Here is a 26,928-nt window from a genome sequence, read left to right on the forward strand (position 1 = left end):
TCATGGGTCATTCTGTGTTTCCTTTCAGTTCTCCTGCAGCACAGTTTTAAACCAATTATACTATTATTTATGATTATGTTGGATTTTACATCATTTACATATCTAATATTGCCCCATTATGTATAATGTGAAAGTGCAATTCAGACTGCATACTGGGTCAATACCAAGTGATGTATACATCTACCTGCACAATGCTGTATATACGGAAATGATGTTGTCTTGTGGTGACAGTGTGCAATGCTGCGCTCGCTCAGAGTCAGCGTGTAAGATGAGTGTGATGCAGGGGTGGTGTCTCTGCTTTGCTGAGTTGAGAACTTTGCTGCAGTATAAAAGCTGATGCTGTCCTCTATCTGCCGCAGTGCCCTGCATCTCTCTGCTAGTGTGTGCTTCAGAACTGCAGGCTCCGGACAGCTCCTTACATCTAGCAAGCCTTTCTTCTTGTGCATGACTCCCTAGATTCTTCTTTTATTAGATTCCCTAATCCTGCTTCTGTTTTCCCATTTCAATATCTTTTTTTTGCTCCTTGAATGTGACATTGCTGACTCTCTGCATTTTTCCTTCTCTCTAACTTCCAGCTACCTGGAACTGTTACTTCATTATGCTCAGCTTCAGCATGGATCGCTCATTAGGTCCTCTTACCTACAGAAGACCTACAGAAAGCTACCTTAGATCTAGCTCTGTTTCCCTCACCCATAGTGGCAGCAGTAGTTTTCAATCCCAGACTCGGAGTCGTAGGAGTGCCCCGTCTTACAGTGAAAGTCCTGAGCCCTCTAATGGGCCTAGGGATGAAAAGGAGGCCTTGCAAGGGTTGAATGAAAGGTTTGCTGGCTACATAGACAAGGTGCGGAGGCTGGAAGAACAAAATCAGAGTTTACAACAAGAAGCAGCAGCCTTAAGGAAGCAGCAGGCTGGCATCTCTGCTATTGGCCAGCTCTATGAAAGAGAGATAAAGGACATTCGCAACCAGCTCCTAAAAATCAACTCTGAGAATGGTCAAGAACAGCTGGAAACAAACCGTCTAAGTGAGGATATTGAGTTATTAAGGCTAAAGACCCAAGAAGAGGAAAGACTGAAGGAAGAAGCTGTGTCTGCTGAGCGGGCACTTAGGCAGTACCTACAAGAATGTACCTTAGAAAGTGAACAGATTGGAAGGAAGGTCCAGGCTCTGCAGGATGAAGTAACTCACCTTTGTAAAAGCCACCAAGAAGATGTGCAAGAGATGCTTAGGCAGATACAAGGAAGCCAACTGACAGCTCAGCAATTTGGAGAATTACCTGGATTGGAACTGGCATCAGCGCTGAAGGAAATCAGGGCTCAGCTGGATAGCCATATAGGAAGAAATAACATGCAGACCCAAGAATGGTTTCAAGGTGAGTAAGCACAAGTCACACATCTAAAAAACATCTATAGCAATCTATCATTCATTTGCCTCAAAATAAGCTGCATTGACTCATATCACAACATGTGCACAAATAATTTCTATCATTACAGTACGTTATATTGTATTATTAAGATGTACATTAAATATTGCATTGTGGCTACTATTATACCTCATATGATTACATAAAGTATATTGAATTGTCTACAGTGCAGTTTAATCGGTGGTGTATAAAATGCTACAGTAGATAACATAAGGAACAAAATAATGTCTGCGATTTTTACACTCTGGATAACAAGAGGTTACATCCTAGCACATGAAATTCCTGAGTCATGTTTGGCTTCTATATTAGTCTATGCACGTCTCCAGCTCCATCTTTTTTTTGTGCTGCAATGAACAACAGTGATGCGAATTTTCAATCAGGGAAATATTTGTTATTTTAATGCTTGCGAATGTGTACTTATTCCAAAGGACCTTTTTTTTATTTTGCTTTTTTCTGGTATTTTTACTCATGTGTTATATGTTTTAGAAAATATTTTCCCAAGACTCTCAAGCCAAAATTTATGCGTAAAAAAAAATAATCACATTTTATGATTAAAACTTAACACTTGCCTTCCAAGGGGTTCTCTGCTTTAGACAATTTCTATTAGATAACAGAGTCCTTAGACAATAAGTTGATCACAATTTCCCCCATACTGCCAGTTAATAAGTGTTCAGTTTCTCTGCATGCCAACACAGAAGAAATTAGCATTACACAATGTTTGTTCAGATTAATGGGTTGTCTATGCAATGGAGGACAGGACAGATTGTACAGACTCTTTCTAAGCATTTCCCACTGTGGTTAAAAGATGGTCCTAAAGAAGGAATCTCCCCTATTCATTTAGAATTCCCTATCATGGTATCAATTAAACTAGGCAAAACTATTGAAGATGTTGTCCAAGATACTAATAGTTTATCCTTACAATAAATTAGATCAGTAGTGGGCCGACACCTGCCACCTCCCACCAATTAGATGCTATCTGCACGAAGATCTGGAAGCAAAGGACTAGTACACTATAGCTGTGGTGCCCCATTGAAAAGGAGTTGATCACAGTACACGTTCCTGGCCAATATACAGTGTACTGAGTTGTCTGCTTTTGGTTCTAAACACTGTTCAACACTCTGATCTATGGGGGTGCTTGATTTTGGCGCACTACCAATCTGATTTTGAAGAGTTAAAGGGATCCTATCATTTGATACCCTTTTTTTCTGAGTATTCGTCTCCTACCTTTAGACGTCTTCTCTGCGCTGCCATTCGGTAGAAATCCGGGTTTTCTTCTGTATTCAAATGAGTTCTCTCGCAGCACTGGGGGCGGTCCTCAGCGCTCAAACAGCACTGGGGGCGTCCCCAATGCTGCGAGAGAAATCTCCAGCGCCGCCTCAATCTTTGTCTGGAACTCCCTCTCCCTGCGTCTTCTTCCGGCGCTGAGTTCAAACTTCTATGCATGCACAGTCGGCTCTGCCATCGGGCCTTGGGCAGAGTCAACTGCACATGCCCACAGCCATTTTTATGTGGCCACGAGCGTAAGGATAGACCATCAATATTTGGTATTTTAAAGGGAGTCTGTCACAAGAAGGTAGATAGGATAGGGCCATCTGAATCAAATATCAGTTTCCCCTTGTGAATCGCTGCCTTTTTTTCCCAAAATATTGCTGTTTTTTCAATATGCAAATGACTGCTGTGGAGAAATGATGGCGTTGCTGCTTACCTCTTTGAAGCAATGACAATGCCCTTGTTGCTATAGACAAATATCTAAGCAATGGATGCACCGATTAACAAGGGGAAAACACCATTTTAGTCAGGTGATCCATACCTAGCTATCTGTATGGCTGGTATCTGGTGACAGACTCCTTTTACGCCTACACAGTAATTTTTGCTAAATCCTGTTTATTATGTAATGGTCGTGTACAATATACACAATCCTCCATTGTTTTCACCTGCCCTTTGAACAGGGAGTTCCTGGGATAGATCCTAGAATATTTTATATTTCTGTATTTTTGCTATTATATATTATTACTTATATTTTCTCTTCTTTTTTTATTAACAGTTCAGTTGGAGAAACTAAATGAGGCTTCAAATGTGAATACCCAAGCCATTCGCTCTGCTAGTGATGAAATATCCAGCTATCGCCATCAGCTTCAGAGTCAAATCACGCAGTTAGAAGTTCTGAAAGGATCCCAGCAGTCTTTAGAGAGACAATGCATGGATCTAGAGGATCGCCACCAGGTGGAACTGGCATCTTACCAGGTAACACCCATCATCATCATCACTCTGGCTCTCAAAGTTACAGTACTAACATGTGTTCAGACTTACTAGTATGTTGTTTAAACATACAGGACAGTGTTTCCCAACCATTTCAGACTCAGGGCAACCCTAATAAATAAAAAATCTCCTCAGGGCACCACTATCAAATAATTTTTTACCAAAAGTCAAAAAACATCCAAAGGATGCAGATAACATTGCACGACGGCATGTGGTCATCCTGCCAGCCACAGTGTTGCGGCCTCCGGACAGGTTTCCAAGGAATCCCTGAAAGCTGTGGCACCCCAATTGGGAATAACTGATATAGAGATATACTGATGAATTAACCTTTGAATGCTCAGGATGAATGTAGTGTGAAGGGCTGAGATAAAGGCATGTCAGGAAAGACTTGAGATATTTAGGTGGCCTCCATTTATTAATGATAGAGTATTCTTAGCTAGATTAATAGGCGTATGTGTCCTAATATATCCTGTGCACTTGAAATTGTAAACATTTTATATATTATAACCAACTATATGCAAGCATTTACACCACAAAATTGTGCCTTTGGGTTTAGACAATGTGGAAGAGTAGCAGTAAGATAAATAAGCAACAGATATTGCAATAACATTGGATAAACTGCATGTTTTTATCGCGAATTACTGCAACTTGAAAACTTTTCATCAGCTTTTTCAAGTCAAGGCTCAGGCCCCACGAAGTGGGCCACAGCCAAAAAGTGCTGTGGGAAAGTCCACAATGGGAAACGCATCATGTTTTTTCCCTCATACCTTTTCACAGAAAGTCTGCACAGTTTTCCTTTCCAATTATACCTATAGGGATACTATCAGCATTTCTGTATGTATAATTGACATGCTGCGATTTCCAAAAACACAACAGTACATATTTTTCTGCAATGTGTGGATGGGACACAGGGATTGTAAAACACCATGTGTTATCCATTTTCTACTATTGAAGTCCCATCCTTAGGATAGGCTGACTAATACTAACTAAAATACTGCTGGATAAGAGGGGCCTTTGAGAAATCATTCTAAAAGTACATCTCCAACTTGACCATACTCACTTTTATGATCCAGTTTCTGTTTTACACTTTTTTCCACACATATGACACAATTGTAGATGTTTGTTTGTTACCAATGCAGTCCTGCTAAAATCAAGCATAAACAGAATAATAAATGTAGCCCAATATTTATAGCCTTGAGGAGAAAAGTTTATATATGTGTAAAACTTTTCGGGTTCAGAAAATGATGAACTTGAAAACAAAGACAAAAGGAAAAACTATCTAAAACCAGATGGTGAAAACATCAAGAATAAGATAAGATAATCGTTTAATAGTCCATCCATGGGGAAATTCAGTGTGTTACAGCAGCATGGGTAATACAGTAATATATTACAAGAAAGAACACATACAAGCTCATAGCAGATAGAAAAGATACTAGGAGTCATAGCAACTAGGAAGAAAAGAAATCTCCAGGATCATTTAGTTCTATGCAGAGTGATCTTTGTTTAGCCTGATATTGATTATTATATATTGATTATGCAACCTGACCGTGGTTGGGAGGAAGCAATAGCGCTCCTTCTCATACTTGGGTGCAGCAGTCGGTCACTGACAGTACTGCCCACTGCCGTCACGGTCTCATACATGGGATGGGATTATTCTCCAGCATGGAGCTTCATAACACTTGGAACAGACATAATCCTTTCTAGGTGAAAATAAGGAAAATACTTGATAAAGGGGCAGAGAACCCTGAAACATGTAGTGAGTTTTTTATGCCATTGTTGGAACAATAAATTGCTATTTCATACTAATGCTGGGGAAGAGCGAAGTCCCTTTGAGTAAGCATCCATTTGTGGGGGTGTATTTTGGTCCTCCTATCTTGTTCTCTATCTTTCCCCTTGGTTTTTTTCCTGGTAGGTTTATAACGGGAAACAAATATTCGTATGTCATATATAGACATGGTAAAATTAAAGGTTTCATTGAGGAGAACTAATTAACTAAAATTTTAAAGGGATTGTCTCATTCCATATTCTCTTTCATTGCATATGGTTGTCATATGCTTGAGATCTTCCTTCCATGGAAAAGCATGGAAAGATACTAACAAAGAGCAATTCCCTCTGTGTCCTACTTAGCGGGCCCATGTATGTTATCATTAACTGCTCAAGTAGAATACGGCATCTAACACTACTGTACATGTGGGTAAATGTCTGGCTAATGGAAATTTTACCTAGATCCAACAGCTCTACAGCAGTTGTACTGAAAAAATGTAATATGTCCTGTGCAGTGCAATATTTCTCTGTGCTTTATACTATTTATGTGCCTTATGCATTCTTTATACGAGAGAAAGAGAGGAGAAGGCAGAGAGGTGGTGAGACTAAAAATAGGGTTCCTGCTTAACATATTTAGTTTATCTATAACCACCTTCACTGGTACTACTAAGTAGTAGCCCAAAGAGTCAGTCCCTTCTGGTAAAAAGATTTATGAGGCTGACATGTATGGAAGTCCACATCTATTTAGCTGTTAAAGTTACCCAGCTATCAGTACATATATGGCACCATTTTTTACACGTTGTGATGTCATATTGTTAGCACTATACATGGATTTCAGCTTTCAATTAACCCACAAAAATGTGAATTGTAGTTCTTATTTTGTCTCATCACAGAATGGCTGCCATTGCTAGACTGACTGTATCAACGGTTATTCACATCACAAATTTCAGACTTCCTGCGTCAGTTATATCCAGCAATAAGTAAGATCTATGTATTATTCTTATTATTGTCCCAATCAAGTAATTTTTTTGTACACAGGAAACTTTGCATCAATTGGAAAATGAGCTGAGGAACACCAAGTGGGAAATGGCAGCTCAGATACGAGAGTATCAAGACTTGCTCAATGTCAAGATGGCTCTGGATATTGAAATTGCTGCATATAGGTAGGAGTGGTCTTGGCTATATATCTAAAGCTGTAATGTGTTATATGTAGCCTTCAAAATTCCTACAGAAGTCTATGAATGTTTTCGCTAAACCCCATATTTTATAAAGAAATTGACATACAAGTTATTGTTTTGTATATTCATAGTTACATAGTTGATGAGGTTGGATAAAGACATTAGTCCATCAAGTCCAACCTATAACCCTACAATCCCCAAATACATTCTTTTGAAGTCAAAGACTTTGAGCACCTACAAGAGTAGGACACTTAACACCTTGATGATATGAAATAATATTAGGTAATGGTTTCACTAAAATAGTATAGAGAGGGCTCAGAAATGAACCATCTCCATATCTGGGAGGTGCTACATGTACTTTGCAGCAGGTACCAGCTGCTAAAGGCTGTGATTGGTGTCTGCACTGATCAAGGCTGTTAACCTTTTAGATAATTCGGTCAATTGTGATTGAGGAAAATCTCAGTAACACGTGGGCAGCACTATATTGGTCCTAATTAGAGATGAGCGAACACTAAAATGTTCGAGGTTCGAAATTCGATTCGAACAGCCGCTCAATGTTCGTGTGTTCGAACGGGTTTTGAACCCCATTATAGTCTATGGGGAACATATACTCGTTAAGGTGGAAACCCAAATCCGTGTCTGGAGGGTCACCAAGTCCACTATGACACCCCAGGAAATGATGCCAACACCTCTGGAATGACACTGGGACAGCAGGGGAAGCATGTCTGGGGGCATCTAACACACCAAAGACCCTCTATTACCCCAACATCACAGCCTAACAACTACACACTTTACACACTCAATACCACCTCTCTGACAGTAGGAAAACACCTTGAAACATGTGTATTTGGCACTTGCAGTGAGGAGAGCTTGTCACCAGCAGTGAATTTGGCCCTTGTAGTAAGTTGAGGTTGGCACCAACATTTGTTTTGAAAATCAGGGTGGATTGAGCCTCTAACCAGCAGAGTTTGGGCAAATTCATGGTGGAGGGAGCCTCTAAACAGCCCAGTTTGGGCAAATTCATGGTGGAGGGAGCCTCTAAAAAACCCAGTTTGGACCAATTAATGGTGGAGGGAGCCTCTAAACAGCCAAGTTTTGGGAAATTCATGGTGGAGGGAGCCTCTAAAAAACCCAGTTTGGACCAATTCATGGTGGAGGGAGCCTCTAAACAGCCCAGTTTGGGCAAATTCATGGTGGAAGGAGCCTCTAAACAGCCAAGTTTTGGGAAATTCATGGTGGAGGGAGCCTCTAAAAAACCCAGTTTGGACCAATTCATGGTGGAGGGAGCCTCTAAACAGCCCAGTTTGGGCAAATTCATGGTGGAGGGAGCCTCTAAAAACCCCAGTTTGGACCAATTCATGGTGGAGGGAGCCTCTAAAAAACCCAGTTTGGACCAATTCATGGTGGAGGGAGCCTCTAAACAGCCCAGTTTGGGCAAATTCATGGTGGAGGGAGCCTCTAAAAACCCCAGTTTGGACCAATTCATGGTGGAGGGAGCCTCTAACCAGCCCAGTTTGGACCAATTAATGGTGGAGGGAGCCTCTAAACAGCCAAGTTTTGGGAAATTCATGGTGGAGGGAGCCTCTAAAAAACCCAGTTTGGACCAATTCATGGTGGAGGGAGCCTCTAAACAGCCCAGTTTGGGCAAATTCATGGTGGAGGGAGCCTCTAAAAACCCCAGTTTGGACCAATTCATGGTGGAGGGAGCCTCTAAAAAACCCAGTTTGGACCAATTCATGGTGGAGGGAGCCTCTAAACAGCCCAGTTTGGGCAAATTCATGGTGGAGGGAGCCTCTAAAAACCCCAGTTTGGACCAATTCATGGTGGAGGGAGCCTCTAAAAAACCCAGTTTGGACCAATTCATGGTGGAGGGAGCCTCTAAACAGCCCAGTTTGGGCAAATTCATGGTGGAGGGAGCCTCTAAAAACCCCAGTTTGGACCAATTCATGGTGGAGGGAGCCTCTAACCAGCCCAGTTTGGACCAATTAATGGTGGAGGGAGCCTCTAAACAGCCAAGTTTTGGGAAATTCATGGTGGAGGGAGCCTCTAAAAAACCCAGTTTGGACCAATTCATGGTGGAGGGAGCCTCTAAACAGCCCAGTTTGGGCAAATTCATGGTGGAGGGAGCCTCTAAAAACCCCAGTTTGGACCAATTCATGGTGGAGGGAGCCTCTAAAAAACCCAGTTTGGACCAATTCATGGTGGAGGGAGCCTCTAAACAGCCCAGTTTGGGCAAATTCATGGTGGAGGGAGCCTCTAAAAACCCCAGTTTGGACCAATTCATGGTGGAGGGAGCCTCTAAAACCCCAGTTTGGACCAATTCATGATGGAGGGAGCCTCTAAACAGCCCAGTTTGGACAAATTCATGGTGGAGGGAGCCTCTAAACAGCCAAGTTTTGGGAAATTCATGGTGGAGGGAGCCTCTAAAAAACTCAGTTTGGGCAAATTCATGGTGGAGGGAGCCTCTAACCAGCCCAGTTTGGACCAATTAATGGTGGAGGGAGCCTCTAAACAGCCAAGTTTTGGGAAATTCATGGTGGAGGGAGCCTCTAAAAAACCCAGTTTGGACCAATTCATGTGGAGGGAGCCTCTAAAACCCCAGTTTGGACCAATTCATGATGGAGGGAGCCTCTAAACAGCCCAGTTTGGGCAAATTCATGGTGGAGGGAGCCTCTAAACAGCCCAGTTTGGACCAATTAATGGTGGAGGGAGCCTCTAAACAGCCAAGTTTTGGGAAATTCATGGTGGAGGGAGCCTCTAAAAAACCCAGTTTGGGCAAATTCATGGTGGAGGGAGCCTCTAACCAGCCCAGTTTGGACCAATTAATGGTGGAGGGAGCCTCTAAACAGCCAAGTTTTGGGAAATTCATGGTGGAGGGAGCCTCTAACCAGCCCAGTTTGGACCAATTAATGGTGGAGGGAGCCTCTAAACAGCCAAGTTTTGGGAAATTCATGCTGGAGGGAGCCTCTAAAAAACCCAGTTTGGACCAATTCATGGTGGAGGGAGCCTCTAACCAGCCCAGTTTGGACCAATTAATGGTGGAGGGAGCCTCTAAACAGCCCAGTTTGGGCAAATTCATGGTGGAGGGAGCCTCTAAAACCCCAGTTTGGACCAATTCATGATGGAGGGAGCCTCTAAACAGCCCAGTTTGGGCAAATTCATGGTGGAGGGAGCCTCTAACCAGCCCAGTTTGGACCAATTAATGGTGGAGGGACCCTCTAAACAGCCAAGTTTTGGGAAATTCATGGTGGAGGGAGCCTCTAAACAGCCAAGTTTTGGGAAATTCATGGTGGAGGGAGCCTCTAAAAAACCCAGTTTGGGCAAATTCATGGTGGAGGGAGCCTCTAACCAGCAGAGTTGTGGGAAAGCAGGGTGGAGGGAGCCTCTAACCAGCAGAGTTGGGGGAAATCAGGGTGGAGGGAGACTCTAACCAGCGGAGTTGGTGGAAATCAGGGTGGAGGGAGCCTCTAACCAGTAGAGTTGTGGGAAAGCAGGGCGGAGGGAGCCTCTAACCAGCAGAGTTGGGGGAAATCAGGGTGGAGGGAGCCTCTAACCAGCAGAGTTGGTGGAAATCAGGGTGGAGGGAGCCTCTAACCAGCAGAGTTGTGGGAAAGCAGGGTGGAGGGAGCCTCTAACCAGCAGAGTTGTGGGAAAGCAGGGTGGAGGGAGCCTCTAACCAGCAGAGTTGTGGGAAAGCAGGGTGGAGGGAGCCTAGTATTAGCAGAATTGTGCAACGCTTATGGTGGATGAGTATGAGGATGCGGAGGAATTGGAGAGGTTGAGTACAGACATGGAGTTTCATGTTGGGGTGCTTTACACAGGTGGGCACAAAAATGAAGGCTCTATCCAGTGGTGGTTCATTTTTATCAAAGTGAGCCGGTCGGCACTCTCAGCTGACAGACGGGTGCGCTTGTCAGTGATGATGCCACCGGCTGCACTGAACACCCTCTCAGATAGGACGCTGGCGGCAGGACAGGACAGCACCTCCAAGGCATATAGGGCAAGTTCAAGCCACAGGTCCAACTTCGACACCCAATACGTGTAGGGCGCAGAGGGGTCGGAGAGGACAGGGCTGTGGTCGGAAAGGTATTCCCGCAACATGCGCCTATACTTCTCACGCCTGGTGACACTAGGACCCTCCGTGGCGGCACTTTGGCGAGGGGGTGCCATCAAGGTGTCCCAGACCATAGACAGTGTGCCCCTCGTTTGTGTGGACCGGTGAGAACTTGGTCGCCTACTGGAGGAACTGCCCTCCCTGCCGCCAACGTCACATGCTGGAAACATCTCCATCATATTCTGCACCAATTGCCTGTGGCAAGCATTGATGCGATTGGCCCTCCCCTCTACCGGAATAAAAGACGAGATGTTGTTTTTATACCGGGGGTCAAGGATAGCAAAGATCCAGTACTGGTTGTCCTCCATGATTTTGACAATACGCTTGTCGGTTGTAAAGCACCCCAACATGAACTCAGCCATGTCTGCCACAGTGTTAGTTGGCATGACTCCTCTGGCCCCACCGGAAAGTTCAATCTCCATTTCCTCCTCATCCTCCATGTCTACCCATCCGCGCTGCAACAATGGGACGATTCGAAGTTGCCCGGAAGCCTCCTGTATCACCATCACATCATCGGACAACTCTTCTTCCTCCTCCCCCTCCTCCTCCTCCTCCATTAAACGCGATGAAGCGGACAGATGTGTGGACCTACTCTCCAGCTGTGACGGATCGGATGCTATCCCTGACTCCTCTGTGTGATCTGAGTTATCCCTGATGTCAATCAGGGATTCTCTCAGAACACACAAGAGCGGGATTGTAAGGCTCACCATCGCATCCTCAGAGCTCACCCTCCTTGTGGACTCCTCAAACACCCACAGGATGTCACAAAGGTCTCTCATCCATGGCCACACATGGATGTGAAACTGAGGCAGCTGACTTTGTGGCACCCTAGGGTTTTGTAGCTGGTATTCCATCAAAGGTCTCTGCTGCTCAACCACTCTATTCAACATCTGAAACGTTGAGTTCCAGCGTGTGGGGACGTCGCACAAAAGCCGGTGTTGTGGCACATGCAGGCGTTGCTGGAGAGATTTTAAGCTAGCAGCGGCTACTGTCGACTTGCGAAAGTGGGCGCACATGCGCCGCACTTTCACCAGTAGCTCTGGAACATTGGGGTAGCTCTTTAGGAAACGTTGCACCACTAGGTTGAAGACGTGGGCCAGGCATGGAACATGTTGGAGTCCGGCAAGCTCCAGAGCTGCTACCAGGTTCCGGCCGTTATCATAAACGACCATGCCTGGGCCCAGGTGCAGCGGCTCAAACCATATTGCCGTCTCATTGAGGAGGGCATCCCTCACCTCGGAGGCAGTGTGCTGTCTGTCCCCCAAGCTGATCAGCTTCAGCACAGCCTGCTGACGTCTACCAACGCCAGTGCTGCAACGTTTCCAACTCGTAGCTGGGGTCAATCTAACAGCGGAGGAGGAGGCGGTGGCGGAGGAGGAGGCGGTGGCGGAGGAGGCGGTGGAGGAGGAGGAGGAGGCGGAGGAGGCGGTGGAGGAGGAGGAGGAGGAGGGGGTGTTCTTCTCGTGTCCCTGCCAGGAATGTTAGGCGGGGAGATGAGGTACACCGGGCCAGTTTGGGAAGCAGTCCCAGCCTCAACTACATTCACCCAGTGTGCCGTCAGTGAAATGTAGCGTCCCTGTCCGCATGCACTTGTCCACGCGTCGGTGGTCAAGTGGACCTTTGTGCAAAGCGCGGAACTAAGGGCCCGCCTGATGTTGAGTGACACGTGCTGGTGCAAGGCGGGGACGGCACACCGGGAGAAGTAGTGACGGCTAGGGACGGCATAGCGAGGTGCCGCAGTTGCCATCAGGTACAGGAAGGCGGGAGTTTCAACAAGCCGGAACGCCAACATCTCCTGGGCCAGCAGTTTAGCGATGTTGGCGTTCAAGGCTTGCGCGTGTGGGTGGTTAGCAGTGTACTTCTGCCGCCGCTCCAATGTCTGAGAGATGGTGGGTTGTTGTAAAGAAGCGCCTGATGGTGCCTTTGATGGTGCAGGAGAAGGAGATAAGACAGGAACAGGGGAGGATGAGGAAGAAGTCAACAAAGTGGCGGAGGCAGATGAAGTGGTGTCCTGGCTCGTCCTCTGGAGTGCATCGCCAGCACAGTCAGCAGTGGCAGTGGCAGAGGCAGAGGCAGAGGCAGTGGCAGTGGCGTGAACGGCAGGCGGCCTTTGTCCTGCCGTTGCTGCCTGCCACTGATTCCAATGCTTGGATTCCAAATGACGGCGCATTGAAGTGGTGGACAGGTTGCTCTTCTCAGAGCCCCTAATCAATTTCGAGAGGCAAATTGTGCAGACAACACTATATCTGTCCTCGGCGCATTCCTTGAAAAAACTCCACACCTTCGAGAAACGTGCCCTCGAGGTGGGAGTTTTTTGGGGCTGGGTACGAACTGGAACATCTTGGGAGATTCCGGGTGTGGCCTGGCTTCGCCTAAGCTGCTGACCTCTGCCTCTGCCTCTAGCTACCCTTTTTGGTGCTGCACCTGCCTCAACATCCACACTACTTTCCCCGCTTGACATCCCCCCTGTCCAGGTCGGGTCAGTGTCCTCATCATCCACCACTTCCTCTTCCAACTTCTGTCTCATCTCCTCCTCCCGCACAATGCGCCGGTCAACTGGATGCCCTGACGGCAACTGCGTCACATCATCGTCGATGAGGGTGGGTTGCTGGTCATCCACCACCAAATCGAACGGAGATGGAGGAGACTCTAGTGTTTGAGCATCTGGACACAGATGCTCCTCTGTTAGGTTCGTGGAATCGTGACGTGGAGGGGCAGGTTGAGGGACAATGAAAGGAGCGGAGAACAGCTCTGGGGAGCAGGGACAGTTGGGGTTATTGTTCTGTGAAGCTTGGGAATTTTGGGAGGAAGGAGGACAAGACTGTTGGGTAATAGGAGGAGAGGAGGCAGAGTCTGACTGGCTGCTGGACAATATGCTGTAAGCGTTCTCTGACAGCCATTGCAAGACCTGTTCCTGGTTCTCGGGCCTACTAAGGTTTGTACCCTGCAGTTTAGTTAATGTGGCAAGCAACCCTGGCACTGTGGAGTGGCGCAATGCTTGCTGCCCCACAGGAGTAGGCACGGGACGCCCTGTGGCTTCACTGCTACCTTGCTCCCCAGAACCATTCCCCCGACCTCGCCCACGGCCTCGTCTACGTCCCTTTCCGGGAGCCTTGCGCATTTTGATTTCCCAGTTAGAAACTGGCACTATATACCAGTAGCAAAAATTGTGGGTGCATGTAACCCCAATATATTCTTTGAATTACCAGTCAGAAACTGGCACTATATGGCAGTAGCAAGAAATGAGGGTATTTGTAACCCCAATATATTCTTTGAATTCCCAGTCAGACAATGGCACTATATACCAGTAGCAAAAATTGTGGGTGCACGTAACCCCAATATATTCTTTGAATTACCAGTCAGAAACTGGCACTATATGGCAGTAGCAAGAAATGAGGGTATTTGTAACCTCAATATATTCTTTGAATTCCCAGTCAGACAATGGCACTATATACCAGTAGCAAAAATTGTGGGTGCACGTAACCCCAATATATTCTTTGAATTACCAGTCAGAAACTGGCACTATATGGCAGTAGCAAGAAATGAGGGTATTTATAACCCCAATATATTCTTTGAATTACCAGTCAGAAACTGGCACTATATGGCAGTAGCAAGAAATGAGGGTATTTGTAACCCCAATATATTCTTTGAATTACCAGTCAGAAACTGGCACTATATGGCAGTAGCAAGAAATGAGGGTATTTGTAACCCCAATATATTCTTTGAATTCCCAGTCAGACAATGGCACTATATACCAGTAGCAAAAATTGTGGGTGCACGTAACCCCAATATATTCTTTGAATTACCAGTCAGAAACTGGCACTATATGGCAGTAGCAAGAAATGAGGGTATTTATAACCCCAATATATTCTTTGAATTACCAGTCAGAAACTGGCACTATATGGCAGTAGCAAGAAATGAGGGTATTTGTAACCCCAATATATTCTTTGAATTCCCAGTCAGACAATGGCACTATATACCAGTAGCAAAAATTGTGGGTGCACGTAACCCCAATATATTCTTTGAATTACCAGTCAGAAACTGGCACTATATGGCAGTAGCAAGAAATGAGGGTATTTATAACCCCAATATATTCTTTGAATTACCAGTCAGAAACTGGCACTATATGGCAGTAGCAAGAAATGAGGGTATTTGTAACCCCAATATATTCTTTGAATTACCAGTCAGAAACTGGCACTATATGGCAGTAGCAAGAAATGAGGGTATTTGTAACCCCAATATATTCTTTGAATTCCCAGTCAGACAATGGCACTATATACCAGTAGCAAAAATTGTGGGTGCACGTAACCCCAATATATTCTTTGAATTACCAGTCAGAAACTGGCACTATATGGCAGTAGCAAGAAATGAGGGTATTTATAACCCCAATATATTCTTTGAATTACCAGTCAGAAACTGGCACTATATACCAGTAGCAAGAAATGAGGGTATTTGTAACCCCAATATATTCTTTGAATTACCAGTCAGAAACTGGCACTATATGGCAGTAGCAAGAAATGAGGGTATTTATAACCCCAATATATTCTTTGAATTACCAGTCAGAAACTGGCACTATATACCAGTAGCAAGAAATGAGGGTATTTGTAACCCCAATATATTCTTTGAATTCCCAGTGAGACAATGGCACTATATACCAGTAGCAAAAATTGTGGGTGCACGTAACCCCAATATATTCTTTGAATTCCCAGTCAGACAATGGCACTATATGGCAGTAGCAAAAATAGTGGGTGTATATAGCCCCAATTCTATTGCTAGGGGACTTGCAGTGTATTTCTGGGGTGAAGGTGGGGGGGCACACCGTTGGAACGGGTATCGGGGGTATATATCGGGTATACGGGAATACACTGTCAGTGTATTCCATTCAGGATCCTGGGAAAGCTGGGTTGTGGCGATTGAGCCTGTCAGTGCCACGTTACACTGACAAGCTTCTCCCTGGAATTTAGCTCTTACAAGAGCTGTTGTGGTTGTCTTCTCCTTCCTATCCTAGCCTGTCCCTGCCTACCCAGAATCTAAGCCCTAGCTAACTGGACGGAAACCTCCGTCCTCGGTGAATTGCAAGCTCAGAATGACGCGAAGCTGGGCGTCGCTGTTCTTTTAAATTAGAGGTCACATGTTTTCGGCAGCCAATGGGTTTTGCCTACTTTTTTCAACGTCACCGGCGTCGTAGTTCCTGTCCCACCTACCCTGCGCTGTTATTGGAGCAAAAAAGGCGCCAGGGAAGGTGGGAGGGGAATCGAGTAATGGCGCACTTTACCACGCGGTGTTCGATTCGATTCGAACATGCCGAACAGCCTAATATCCGATCGAACATGAGTTCGATAGAACACTGTTCGCTCATCTCTAGTCCTAATCACTACCCTCTGCAACATCATCAGAGGGTGACGATTAGTTGCCATGGCATCTAGGAGCCAATTGAGGACTCCCAAGCCTATCATTAGTGAGCTTCTGTTACACATTAAATTATGCAATTATAAAGTACAACTTGTCCAGCAAAAAATAAGCTCTCATACAAGTGTGAACAGAAAAATAAAAAAGTTATAGCTCTTGGGAGGTGGGGAGGACAGAAGTGAAATTCAAAAAAAGAAAATTGCTGTGTCTTTAAATTTAAGGCCCCAAACTGCTTTTTTGAGTTTGAATGTTGCTGTGGTTTTTTGAGAATAACCCAGGAGTGGCTGCAAAAGGAAGAGGAAATACAAAAGGATCACTTATTCTTCTGCCTTCTGCTAAATACACATGTGGCTTTGGCTAAAAAAAAAAAAAAAAAAACACAGAAAAATCTGCAGCAATAAAACAGCTTCTCTGCAACATGGGGCCTTAGCCTAAGAGTTTAAATGAGACCAAGAATGGGGTATATTCTGCAAGCTCAAAGCATAAGCTGTTTCTTTGTGGATCTCCATCTGGTCATAAAGAGTGAACCCTCTTTTATTTGACTTTCTTCTGCTTGTTGCCTAATTCTATTAATACAACTAGAACTAAAGTTATGAAAGCGGAACTTTCGCCATCTCCACCAAATCAAGTTCTTATCATTGTTAATAGGCACCGCTCCACTGATTCCAGCACAGGTGCAATTCTATGTCTAGCCTCTACCGTTCCTGAGCAAACCTGATGTTCTATTTAAGCTCTGTAATGTCAGAAGGATGGTGTGAAGGGGGGGATATTCAGAGCTCCAACCAGAGGGAGGCAGTGTCAGATCTCAGAATCGCACCCATTACCTGCTCCTGCCTGACACCGCCCTCCTGAATGTACAGAGTCTAAATAGCATATCAGGCACCAAAAGTAACAGCTTTGATTGCTCAGGAACAGTGGGGCTAGAGAGAAAATTCCAACTATGCTGGAATCAGTGAAGGAGCGCTATTAACTTATGCTAAAAACTGTAGTTGGTGGGCACAAGTCATTGGAAATACAGTGGTATGTAAGCTTGTATTAAAGAATAATGTAGAGTCCACTGCCTGACGAAGGCCTAAGCTAAAGATGTCCAGTATATACTTATATTAAGATATTCTGCTAACCCCTGCCAGGTCTACCCATGCCCCCTCTGTCCCCAACAAGTTCCTCTTAAGTTCCTATACAGTAATAGTGCCCTCCTGTGTGTATCATACAGTGATCTGCCACCACACACAGTATAATGCCACCTTTGTGGCCTCAACATGGTATAAATGCCTGATTGGTAACCTCATCCAGCATAATACCCCTATTGTGCCCCATACAGTAAAATGCCCCATTTAATCACCAGCGCATGGTATAATGCCCAATTGGAACCCCTACACAGTGGAGTGCCTCCACTGCCAAAGCAGGTATAGGGTCCCACCGAAAACTCCTTTTTTGTCCTTCATAATGTTAGTTACAGAGGCCAGTAGAATGTCACATTACACAGCAGTATAGTTACACTCATGCTACTGTTGTGGCAGAGGGATGTTTGCCGATTGCCGATCTACAGCTATTGTGATATAACAGTGCGAAAGGGATAGCAGTTGGTAGATGAGTCTTTCTTCCAACCACTGTTATTATGATAGGACAAGAAGAAAGGGGACCAGATAACTAGTAGCCGTGGTTGGGACTGCAGTTTGCCGGTTGAGTACCCATGATGTCAAAGCTCTAATCTATGTCTTGAGTATGCATTGTTTAGTTGATGGACCATTTATTTCTGCCCTATAACAGCTACTGCTTTAATCCAAATGTATTCCTATGTGATGAAGATACACACTGCTCTCCATGCTTCTAGTTTAGATAGCAAGTATGAGTAGTGTGAAGATGCACCTTATAGATATACACTGGAAATAGTAGTTGTACAGCACACACAGATAGCATGGACTAAAAATGTGTCCCGCCCTATATATGGAGAGACTGTGCTAGGAGAGGCAGTTCCTTGAGCGTTGCCAGGAGGCATTTGATAAGTGATGATGTAGTCCTGTAGTTCACAAAAAGTCCTACACACAGGATAGGCTGGTTCCCTTTCTAAATCGGAGACCAAGACTAGTTGTCAGATCACATGTTATAGGTTCAGAATTCATGGATTCAACTACAATGATACAAATTACACTGCTAGAATATTATAGGTAAATTAGCATTATATGCACAAACAAAATTCATGGGGGGTTTCTTTAATCCCTATATTAAACTTACCGATATACTAACAAATTAATGTTGCAAGTTATGAATACTGTATGGAGGGGAGCTTTTCACATTTATAAATAATTTTGCTTAAAGAGGATCTTTCACCATCTCCACCAACTTCATTTCTGAGCATCAGTTAATAGGAACCTGTCCACTGATTGTGGCACATTTGGAATAAGTGCTTAGTTTGGTTCCTGTACTGCCAGGTGAGTAGTGTCAGTCAGGAGCAGGAAAGGGGATGTGATTCAGAGTTTAGACTCACACCCTTTGACTGACCCCACCCCCCTGACAGTTCAGAGCATAGATAACATATGAGACACCTGAACTAGCAAAAGCTCAAGAATTGTAAGGAGTAGAGAAAAAATTCCAACTGTGACAGAATCAGTAGGGAAGCACCTATTAAATGATACAAAGAACTGGACTTTGCAGAGGTGGTGAAGGATCCTCTTTAAGCATTAAGCTATAGGTCTGTATTTGTCTGTATTTTATATTCACAAATTGTTAAATTAAAGGGGCAACATGGTGGCTCAGTAGTTTGAATCCCGCCAGGAACAACATCTGCAAGGCGTTTGTATGTCCTCCCAGTGTTTGCATGGATTTCCTCCCATTCTACAGACATACTGATAGGGAAAAAAAGTACATTGTGATCCCTATATAGGGCTCACAATCTACATTAAAAAAAAAGTTGTTAAATTAAAGAGAATTGCAATGAGTTGTACTATGTAACAGATAGCATAATATAACTGCAGAAATGGTAACCGATGAACATGTTTTAGTAACTAAATAAGCATTACCCGCAGCGCAATATAGTGAAGTATTTGCAGCTTCTGCTTTATTGTTGGAATAATTAAAAATACGTGTTTACCAATTCTTTTTAGAAAGCTACTTGAAGGAGAAGAATGTCGTATTGGAACAAGTTTTGACCATTTTCCATTTGATTCAAGAAGCCCAAGAATACCAAGCACTCCAAAACACATTAAAGTAAAAAAGGAAGAAAAAATCAAGATTGTAGAGAAGTCAGACAAAGAAACGGTAATTGTGGAGAAACAGACAGAAGAAACTCATGTGACTGAAGAGGTGACAGAGGAAGATGTGATCACATCTCCTATAAAGGAAGATGAAGAAGAAGATGGAAGGACACCTGAAGAGATACCAGAAGAAAAAGCAGAGAATGGTGTAACAGAAGAGGAAGAATTAGAAGACAAGGAGGAAGAAGGAGAAGAACATGAGGAAAATGAGGTTACAGAAAGTACTGAAGATGAGGAAAATATAATAGATGACAAACCAGGAAAGGAAGAAACAAACATTATAAAAGATATCACTGAGAAAGAAGAGGATATATCTGCAGATAAAGAGAAAGGAAAGTCTGGAAAAATTTATGATGAACCTGAAAAGAAACAAGTGAAAACCAAACCAACCAAAGATGGAGAAGAGGATACCAAAGAGAAAGCAGGAGCAGCAAAAAAGGAAATAGAAGACAAAACTGAAGGCGATGAAAAACCATCTAAGGAAGCTGTGAAACCAGAACCAGCAAAGAAAGATGAGCCTTCTAATCAAGAAAAGGTAACAGGGAAGAAAGAGGAAAAAAAGCCAGTCATTCATGAAGAAAAAGAAGAAAAAACAAAGCAAGATTCAGGAAAGAAAGACGATAAGCCAACAGTAATCAAAAAGGAAGAGAAAAGGGAGGATAAAGAGGAAGATCATACAAAGTCAACAGAAAAGAATGAAGAAAAGGCAGCAGGCAAGAAAGATGAAAAAAAGCCAGCCAGCCATGAAGAAAAGCCTGACACTAAAGAAAAAGAAGGCAAAACACAACAAGATTTAGGAAAGAAAGAAGATAAACCAATAGTAATCAAGAAGGAAGATAAAGGTGAGGATAAGGAGGGAGAGCATGCAAAATCAACAAAAAAGGGAGAGTCTATTAAAAGAGAAGAAAAAACACCTGTCACCAAAACTGAAGAGGATGAAGCTTCTACGGAAGAAAAGAAAAAGTCAGTTGATAAAGAAGATGCCAAAGCAGCACAAAAACCAGGTAAAGAAGATCAAAGTAAGGTAAAAGAAGAGAAACCTACTAAACCAAAAAGTGTAGAGGAAAAGACGCCTAAAATGGAGGAAAAGAAAACACCTAAGGCAGAAGAAAAGCAGCAAGATAAGGAAGACGGAAAGAAAACAGCCAAGGTAGAAGAGAAAAAAAAAGAGCAGGTGAAGGAGGCAGGAGAAAAAGAGCCTGTGAAGGAACAGGAGAAAAAGCCACCAATGGAAGAGAAGAAACCAACTAAAGTAGAAGAAAAGCAGACAATGAAAGAGGAGGAAGAGAAGCCATCCAAGGTAGAGAAGAAGAAACCATCTGAAGTTGCGGAAAAGCCACAAATAAAAGAAGAAGAAAAGAAGCCATCTAAAGTGGAGAAGAAAGAAGAGCAACCTGCAAAAGAAGAAGAAACAAAACCTATAGAAGAAAAGAAACCATCTAAGATAGCTGAAAAGCAATCAGTAAAGGAGGACGAAAAGAAACCATCTAAGGTTGAGGAGAAGAAACCAGCTCTGGATGAGAAGCAGCCTGCAAAGGAAGAAGCAAAAAAGCCAGCTAAGGTAGAAATAAAGCAGCAAGATCTGGAAGACAAAACTATACCAAGTAAAGAGAAGGAGAAAGAAAAGCTAGTAGAAAAGAAGCCATCTAAGGAAGAAGAAAAGAAACCAGCTGTGGATGAGGTAAAGCAAAAGGTAAAGGAGGAAGAAAAGAAGCCTTCTAAAACTGAGGACAAAAAAACTATTCAAAAAGAGGAAAAGCAATCAGTAAAGGAAGAAGAAAAGAAGCCAACTACGGCAGAAGAGAAGAAACCAACTAAAGCAGAAGAAAAGCAGCCAGTGAAGGAAGATGAAAAGAAGTCGGCTAAAGCAGAGGAGAAGAAACCAGCTAAGGCAGATGAAAAGCAGCCTGTGAAAGAGGATAAGAAGTCATCTAAAACAGATGAAAAGACAGAGGAAAAGCAGCCAGTAAAGGAGAAGAAGCCAGCAAAACCAGAAGAGAGTAAATTAATTAAGGAAGAGGAAAAACAGCCAGTTAAGGAAGATGAAAAGAAATCAACAAAGACAGAAGAGAAAAAAACAACTACGGTGGAGCAGAAGAAACCAGATGATAAAAAACCATCCGTATTAGAGGAAAAGAAGCCAAGCAAGGATACAGAAAAGCAAAGCAAAGAAGAAAATGGACCAGTTAAGGCAGAAGATAAGGTATTAAAGACAAGTGAGGTTAAAACAGACCAGGGGCCTAAGAAAGAGAAAACTCCGGTAACAGAGCAACCTACTAAAGAAAAGAAAGAAAAGGGGGATAGCCCAAAATTACAAAAAAAAGTTAAAGATACAAGTGCTACAAAGCAGTCTGGTGATAGCACTCAAGACATGAAAACTAAGCCTGAGAAAAGTGAGAAGTCTTCTGGTACAGATCAGATAGCAAGCGAGCCTTCTCAAGAAGCAAAGAAAAGTGAAAAGTAAACTAGCTTAAAAAACACCAGCGCGCGCAGATGGATGGAACCACCAAAGAGGTCAAAAAAGATCCAAGAATCTGGCTCTGGAACTGTCAATCTCAGAGACACTGCTTTGATGTGGTGAACCCCACTGTACTGCTGAACAGAACATAGACAAAAAGCCAGCCGCTTGCTAGGGTGATCAGGAGCAACAGCTGCTCTGCGGGGTCCTCTAGTCCAGTGGTTCAGCTCTCTTCTTAAGAAACAGTAACACTTATGTACTACTGAACATGTAGAATACACTTGAAAGGTATAACCCAAGGGTCACATAAAGGGGTTAAAAGCAATATGATAAACGCATTATTTGTTCCACTGTAGTTACTATTAAAGTGTTTTGAAGGTAAGATATGCCAGGAATTCACGCCAGAATTATATATGGTAGTTTATACAATGAATTATGGGTATAGATGTAGTGAGGAGATATTCACAGATAACGCTGGTATGTTTGGGGTTCCACCCAACACCCTTCACCAATCCCGCCTAATTTACGTTCTGAGAGTGATCCTTACTTTTCTTGCTTTATGAGATCAGTTAATACTTGGTGGCTTAAACTATGAAACCTCCAGAGAATATTGCTCTTGTAAAGACAAAATAAAGTTAGCATGCAAGGATATTAAAAACAACGAGACCCATGATTGATATGATTGGGTAGGTTGACTTGAGTCAGGGAACACATGCAATAATTGCTCTTATAGTATATATAGTTCTATGGAATATGATAGCGATGCTAGTTCAGCTGATAGTCAATGCAATCCAAAGTTTAGAAGCCATGTGTAACAGTTCAGAGTCCACAGGAAATATCCCCTACTATTAGTTCACGTAAGTACCAAACTTGCCTGTAGACACCTGAGCCGGAAAATTCTTCCAGATGACGATGCCTTCTTAGTAAAATAATGAATGTAGTGATATAAAACTTCAGGGAAGTAACACGGGTGTATTCAAACAGCCATATGTAACCATTCATGAACAAGACACTTTAAATACACTTGCACTTGTTGTTCTTGTGAGCTTTCAGTGTGAGCATTTCACCTGATCCATAGTCACCCATCCGTCTTCATTGTACGCACTTGTATAGAATTAGGCCTTTGTGGTTAACCTCAACATCCTACTCTTTTTCATGTTACAATTGACACGGGTTCAGAAACTTTAGATATGGGGAGTTATTTGCTGTAGTCCTCAGACTTGAATGCAGCTTTAGATGTGCCTGCTTGTGACAAAGTTTTAGTTTTGTAGTCTTCATACCCTAGCAAAACAAATGTCCCTGTGGAGATGTTGTGTTAGTAAGGAATGATGTCTCCTTCACAGACAGGCAACATACGGTATAGACTGCTGAATCATCTCCAAATTGTAAGGAGTCTTCAAACAACTCCCCATACCTCAGCATTCTAGATCCCTATGAGTATGCATGTAGAATAGAGTGATATTGGGGTTACTTGTAGTTACACCTGAATTTTTAGGTTTTGAGTGGAGTAAGGATCTGTTTCTGTATAAGATGCTTTAATGAAGAAGGAATAGAAGAACATGGAGTAGCAGATGAAATGGTTCATGGGGTAAGATGTATGCTATGGCCCTGTATGGCTTAGTAGAAGGTACCAATGCACTATTGTAGTCCTGATTATCTTGCTTAATGATTTGTGCAATATATAGATATATATATATTAATAAAATTATTATACAAAGTGTGGTGTCATATCTGGTTTGTGTGAAGAGAGGGTTAACTTTCTTCTGAAGCTAAAAATAGATGATTCTGTTACTATCTCTGCCTCATGGCATATAACCATCCTACCATGATACCAAAGTCTTCAAGAAGAACAATGACGTCAAACCCAGTCCTCTGTATAACAAGATAAATCAGTCGTTTCATAAGAAATAAAAAACAATGTATAGTGATGGCTATGGCTATTCCAGCAATGGCAGACCTACAGCCAGTATAGCTGCAGAGGGCCCTGAAGCTTGGGGTAAGAACAGACCATGACCATGGGGCTCACAATCTACTTCTAAGTTGGAAGGTAGGGAAGGGTTGAAGAAAATTTAGGGTGTGACTATAGAGGTTCACATACCTTAGAAAAGGGTTTGTCTCAAAATGTCTATACCTTGCCTAAAAGTGTCTAAAACACAAACGTGGTGCAAACCATGTAGGCCATATTTTTAGAGATGATCGAACACTAAAATGTCCGAGGTTCGAAATCCGATTCGAACAGCCGCTCACTGTTCGACTGTTTGAACGGATTTCGAACCCCATTATAGTCTATGGGGGGAAATGCTCGTTTCAGGGGTATGCAAAATTCGATAAAAGTATACTTACCAAGTCCACGAGTGACGGTTGGGCTGGATTCTCCTTGAAGTCTTCTCTCGGTGCAGCGCCCCCGTGGCGTCTTCCGGCTGGAATTCACTCTGCCTAGGCATCGGGGCCTAGGCAGAGCCGACTGCGCATGCGCGGTCGGCTCTGCCCGGCCCGACGCCTGAGCAGAGCCGACTGCCCATGCGAGGGCATGCCCGCGCATGCGCAGTCGGCTCTGCCTAGGCAGAGTAAATTCCAGCCGGAAGACGCTGTGGGGACGCTGCACGGAGAAGACTTCTAAAGGTAAGAGAAGAACCAGCGTTGATTGGCAGAATGTATAGCATTCTGCCAATCAACGCTGGTTCTGCATCGAACCTTAAACTTCAAACAGCTAGTAGTGTTCGATCGAGTACGAGTATTTCGAATACCGTAGTATTCGATCGAACACCTACTCGATCGAACACTACTCGCTCATCTCTACATATTTTACATAGAGTCAGAATTATGGCACATTTATCTTACTAAATCTACTGTATTGTATGCTGCCCTCCACCCACGTATGCATTTATTTACGTGTGAACTGAACAGTTCACAATATATGAACTGAGCAGCACTATAGTCTGCCTGGACTTCAGTCATAGATTCAGTCAGTTCTGTGCAATGTGTCTCAGGGTCTGGCTGCCAGGGAGAGCTACACTGGAATAGTGGAAATCTTAACATCAATCATGATTGGCAAATGATTAAAAAAAAAAAAGTAAACAAAACATTCACAACTTCTCGATTGATTCAGTATTAGTATCTAGCATGCCGAGGAATCCTATCAATTAAATTATTAATAGTTGAGGAAAGCTATGCCATGCTGAATGAACTTGGCATAACATGGGCAGGTTATCAGGACTGGCTGATGACAGCTCCCTTGCCAATCACCAACCAATGATATCTCAGAGGCGCTCGATGAGAGACAAGTTTGAAGACGTTGTAGACCATGGTATCATGTTTAGGCCACATAGGCAGCTCACAGTAGCACAAGCAACATGCGGCCTGGTATTCTCCTGTGAAAATAGTCTCCTGGGAAACTTTGGAGAAATGACAGTCACATTGATGTGGTTGTGTAAAGCTGTTAGTGTACCTGAAGTGAAGACTAAAGAGGTCCAGCTTATGTACATTATGCTTCCGCACAACAGAATTCTGGGGATAAAACCAGACGTACATTACTCCGTGACGGCCTCTAAATGGCACTGATCACATTATTTCTAGACCTATCTCACACAGTTATTCCATCCACGGCAAAAGCAGAACGCATCAGTGAAGAGGATTTGCATAAAGTTCTGCTTCCCATCTTGGTGTTGCAATTTCAATAATCAGGCGTGTATTAAAGGACAAAGAAGGATCAGAAGCCACAATACACACAAAACTCAGACTTTAAGGCCTTGATGGTAAATGTGTAAAATAGATACTGACTATATAAGAGATTTTCAGGAAAAATCCATTGTGGTCAAAAACTGAAGGATGTCTGGAGCAGAAGTAGCTGACATAAATAAAGATTCCACAATCAGATGTTCATTCTTGGCTCAATGTTCAGCAGGAAATAATGTCAGTTCAGATAACAGATGTGGAACATTCCTTTTAATAAACAAGTTAAAGGGAACCCGTCATAGAAAATGCTGTCCAATCTGCAGGCAACATATTATAGAGTAGAAGGACCTGATCAGATTTATGTATAGTTTTGTTGGAAAAGATTCAGTTATGTATCCACTAAAAATTGGATTTTTGTACTTACCATAAAATCCCTCTCTTGTCGTATTCATTGCGAGGCACAGAACCATGGGTATAGGCCCAGCCACTAGGTGGCTGACAGTTGGAAATAAGAATGTGTTGGCACTGCCCAATTGGGCTATACCCTATCCAGGAAGTTAATCGGTTTTGAACCAACAGTAAGAGAAAACAAAGCAAGGCGAGCAATCACCAGTATGTCCGGAGCCAAAGAAGAGAACCCAAGGACAACCATCCTGAACAGAAAAAGTAAAAAAAAAAAACAGAATACAATGAGAAAAAGGTTTTACGGCAAGTACAAACATCCAATTTTCTCATTTATATTCTTGTAGGACACAGTACCATGCTGGTCCCAGAAGGTGAGAAGTGAAAATGCCCTGTAACTGACCACAAGCACAGATCAGTCTAAACCTTAAACAAGGAGGAGGAGGCCTGTTCTGGATCAGCAGGGGCTGGTGAGGATACAAACGCCAGCCCACAAGACAGCAACCGAGGGGGTTAGATTGTCAACAGCGGCACTCATGATTGCCCAAAGAGTGAGGGCTCAACTGGGACCTTAGAATCCACAGGATAAAATAGTGACCAACTAGGACCTGCAAATGTCCTAAGATACTAAGCCAAAACCCTCAGGAGATGAATGCCCCAAAGGTTGCCGATGCAACCCATGCATGAGCCCTCAATAAAGGAACAAGAAGCGGAGTAGATCCTGAGAAAAAAAAAGCAAAAAATAGAGACAGACTAGATGGACTAAGTGGATGTCTACTGCCATCAAGCTGCTATGGTTCCATATGACTCAGCTTTCAGAGAAGGGTGAAGGGGGTTGGAGAGCTCTTTAGCCATGAGAAGGGGCAGAGAGAGTTCTTTCCAATTGCTAGACAACCTAGTTGCTGAGTGGAGAGTGATAATTGCAGAGAGAATCTGAGGGGGTGAAGTAGTTAGCAAGACCCTCTGGACTAAACCAGGTTGCAAGATCTACAGA

General features: G+C 43.5%; 1 protein-coding gene across 2 annotated transcripts; it reads left to right on the forward strand.

Annotated features, from left to right (window-relative positions):
• The first annotated feature begins 369 nt into the window (after positions 1–369).
• NEFH (neurofilament heavy chain) lies at positions 370–23,537 on the forward strand. 2 transcript variants are annotated; one of them, XM_075276567.1, is made up of 5 exons: positions 370–1,370; positions 3,466–3,665; positions 6,483–6,607; positions 19,250–19,934; positions 20,106–23,537. In XM_075276567.1, exons 1-5 carry the CDS (start codon positions 599–601, stop codon positions 21,861–21,863), a joined length of 3,540 nt encoding a protein of 1,179 aa, XP_075132668.1. In that variant the 5' UTR covers positions 370–598; the 3' UTR covers positions 21,864–23,537. The 2 variants fall into 2 exon arrangements, with proteins under 2 accessions (XP_075132668.1, XP_075132667.1); XM_075276566.1 differs by having other exon boundaries at positions 19,250–23,537.
• Positions 23,538–26,928: the final 3,391 nt, after the last annotated feature.

Source organism: Leptodactylus fuscus, chromosome 1, assembly GCF_031893055.1.
Source record: "Leptodactylus fuscus isolate aLepFus1 chromosome 1, aLepFus1.hap2, whole genome shotgun sequence".
NCBI lineage: Eukaryota > Metazoa > Chordata > Amphibia > Anura > Leptodactylidae > Leptodactylus > Leptodactylus fuscus.

Bases quoted from the DNA above. Each gene is read 5' to 3' on its own strand.
- NEFH (XM_075276566.1), top strand. From the start codon at position 599: ATGCTCAGCTTCAGCATGGATCGCTCATTAGGTCCTCTTACCTACAGA. The intron at 3,666-6,482 runs GTAACACCCATC...TTTTGTACACAG, and splicing joins TGGAACTGGCATCTTACCAG to GAAACTTTGCATCAATTGGA. The intron at 6,608-19,249 runs GTAGGAGTGGTC...AATTCTTTTTAG, and splicing joins ATTGAAATTGCTGCATATAG to AAAGCTACTTGAAGGAGAAG.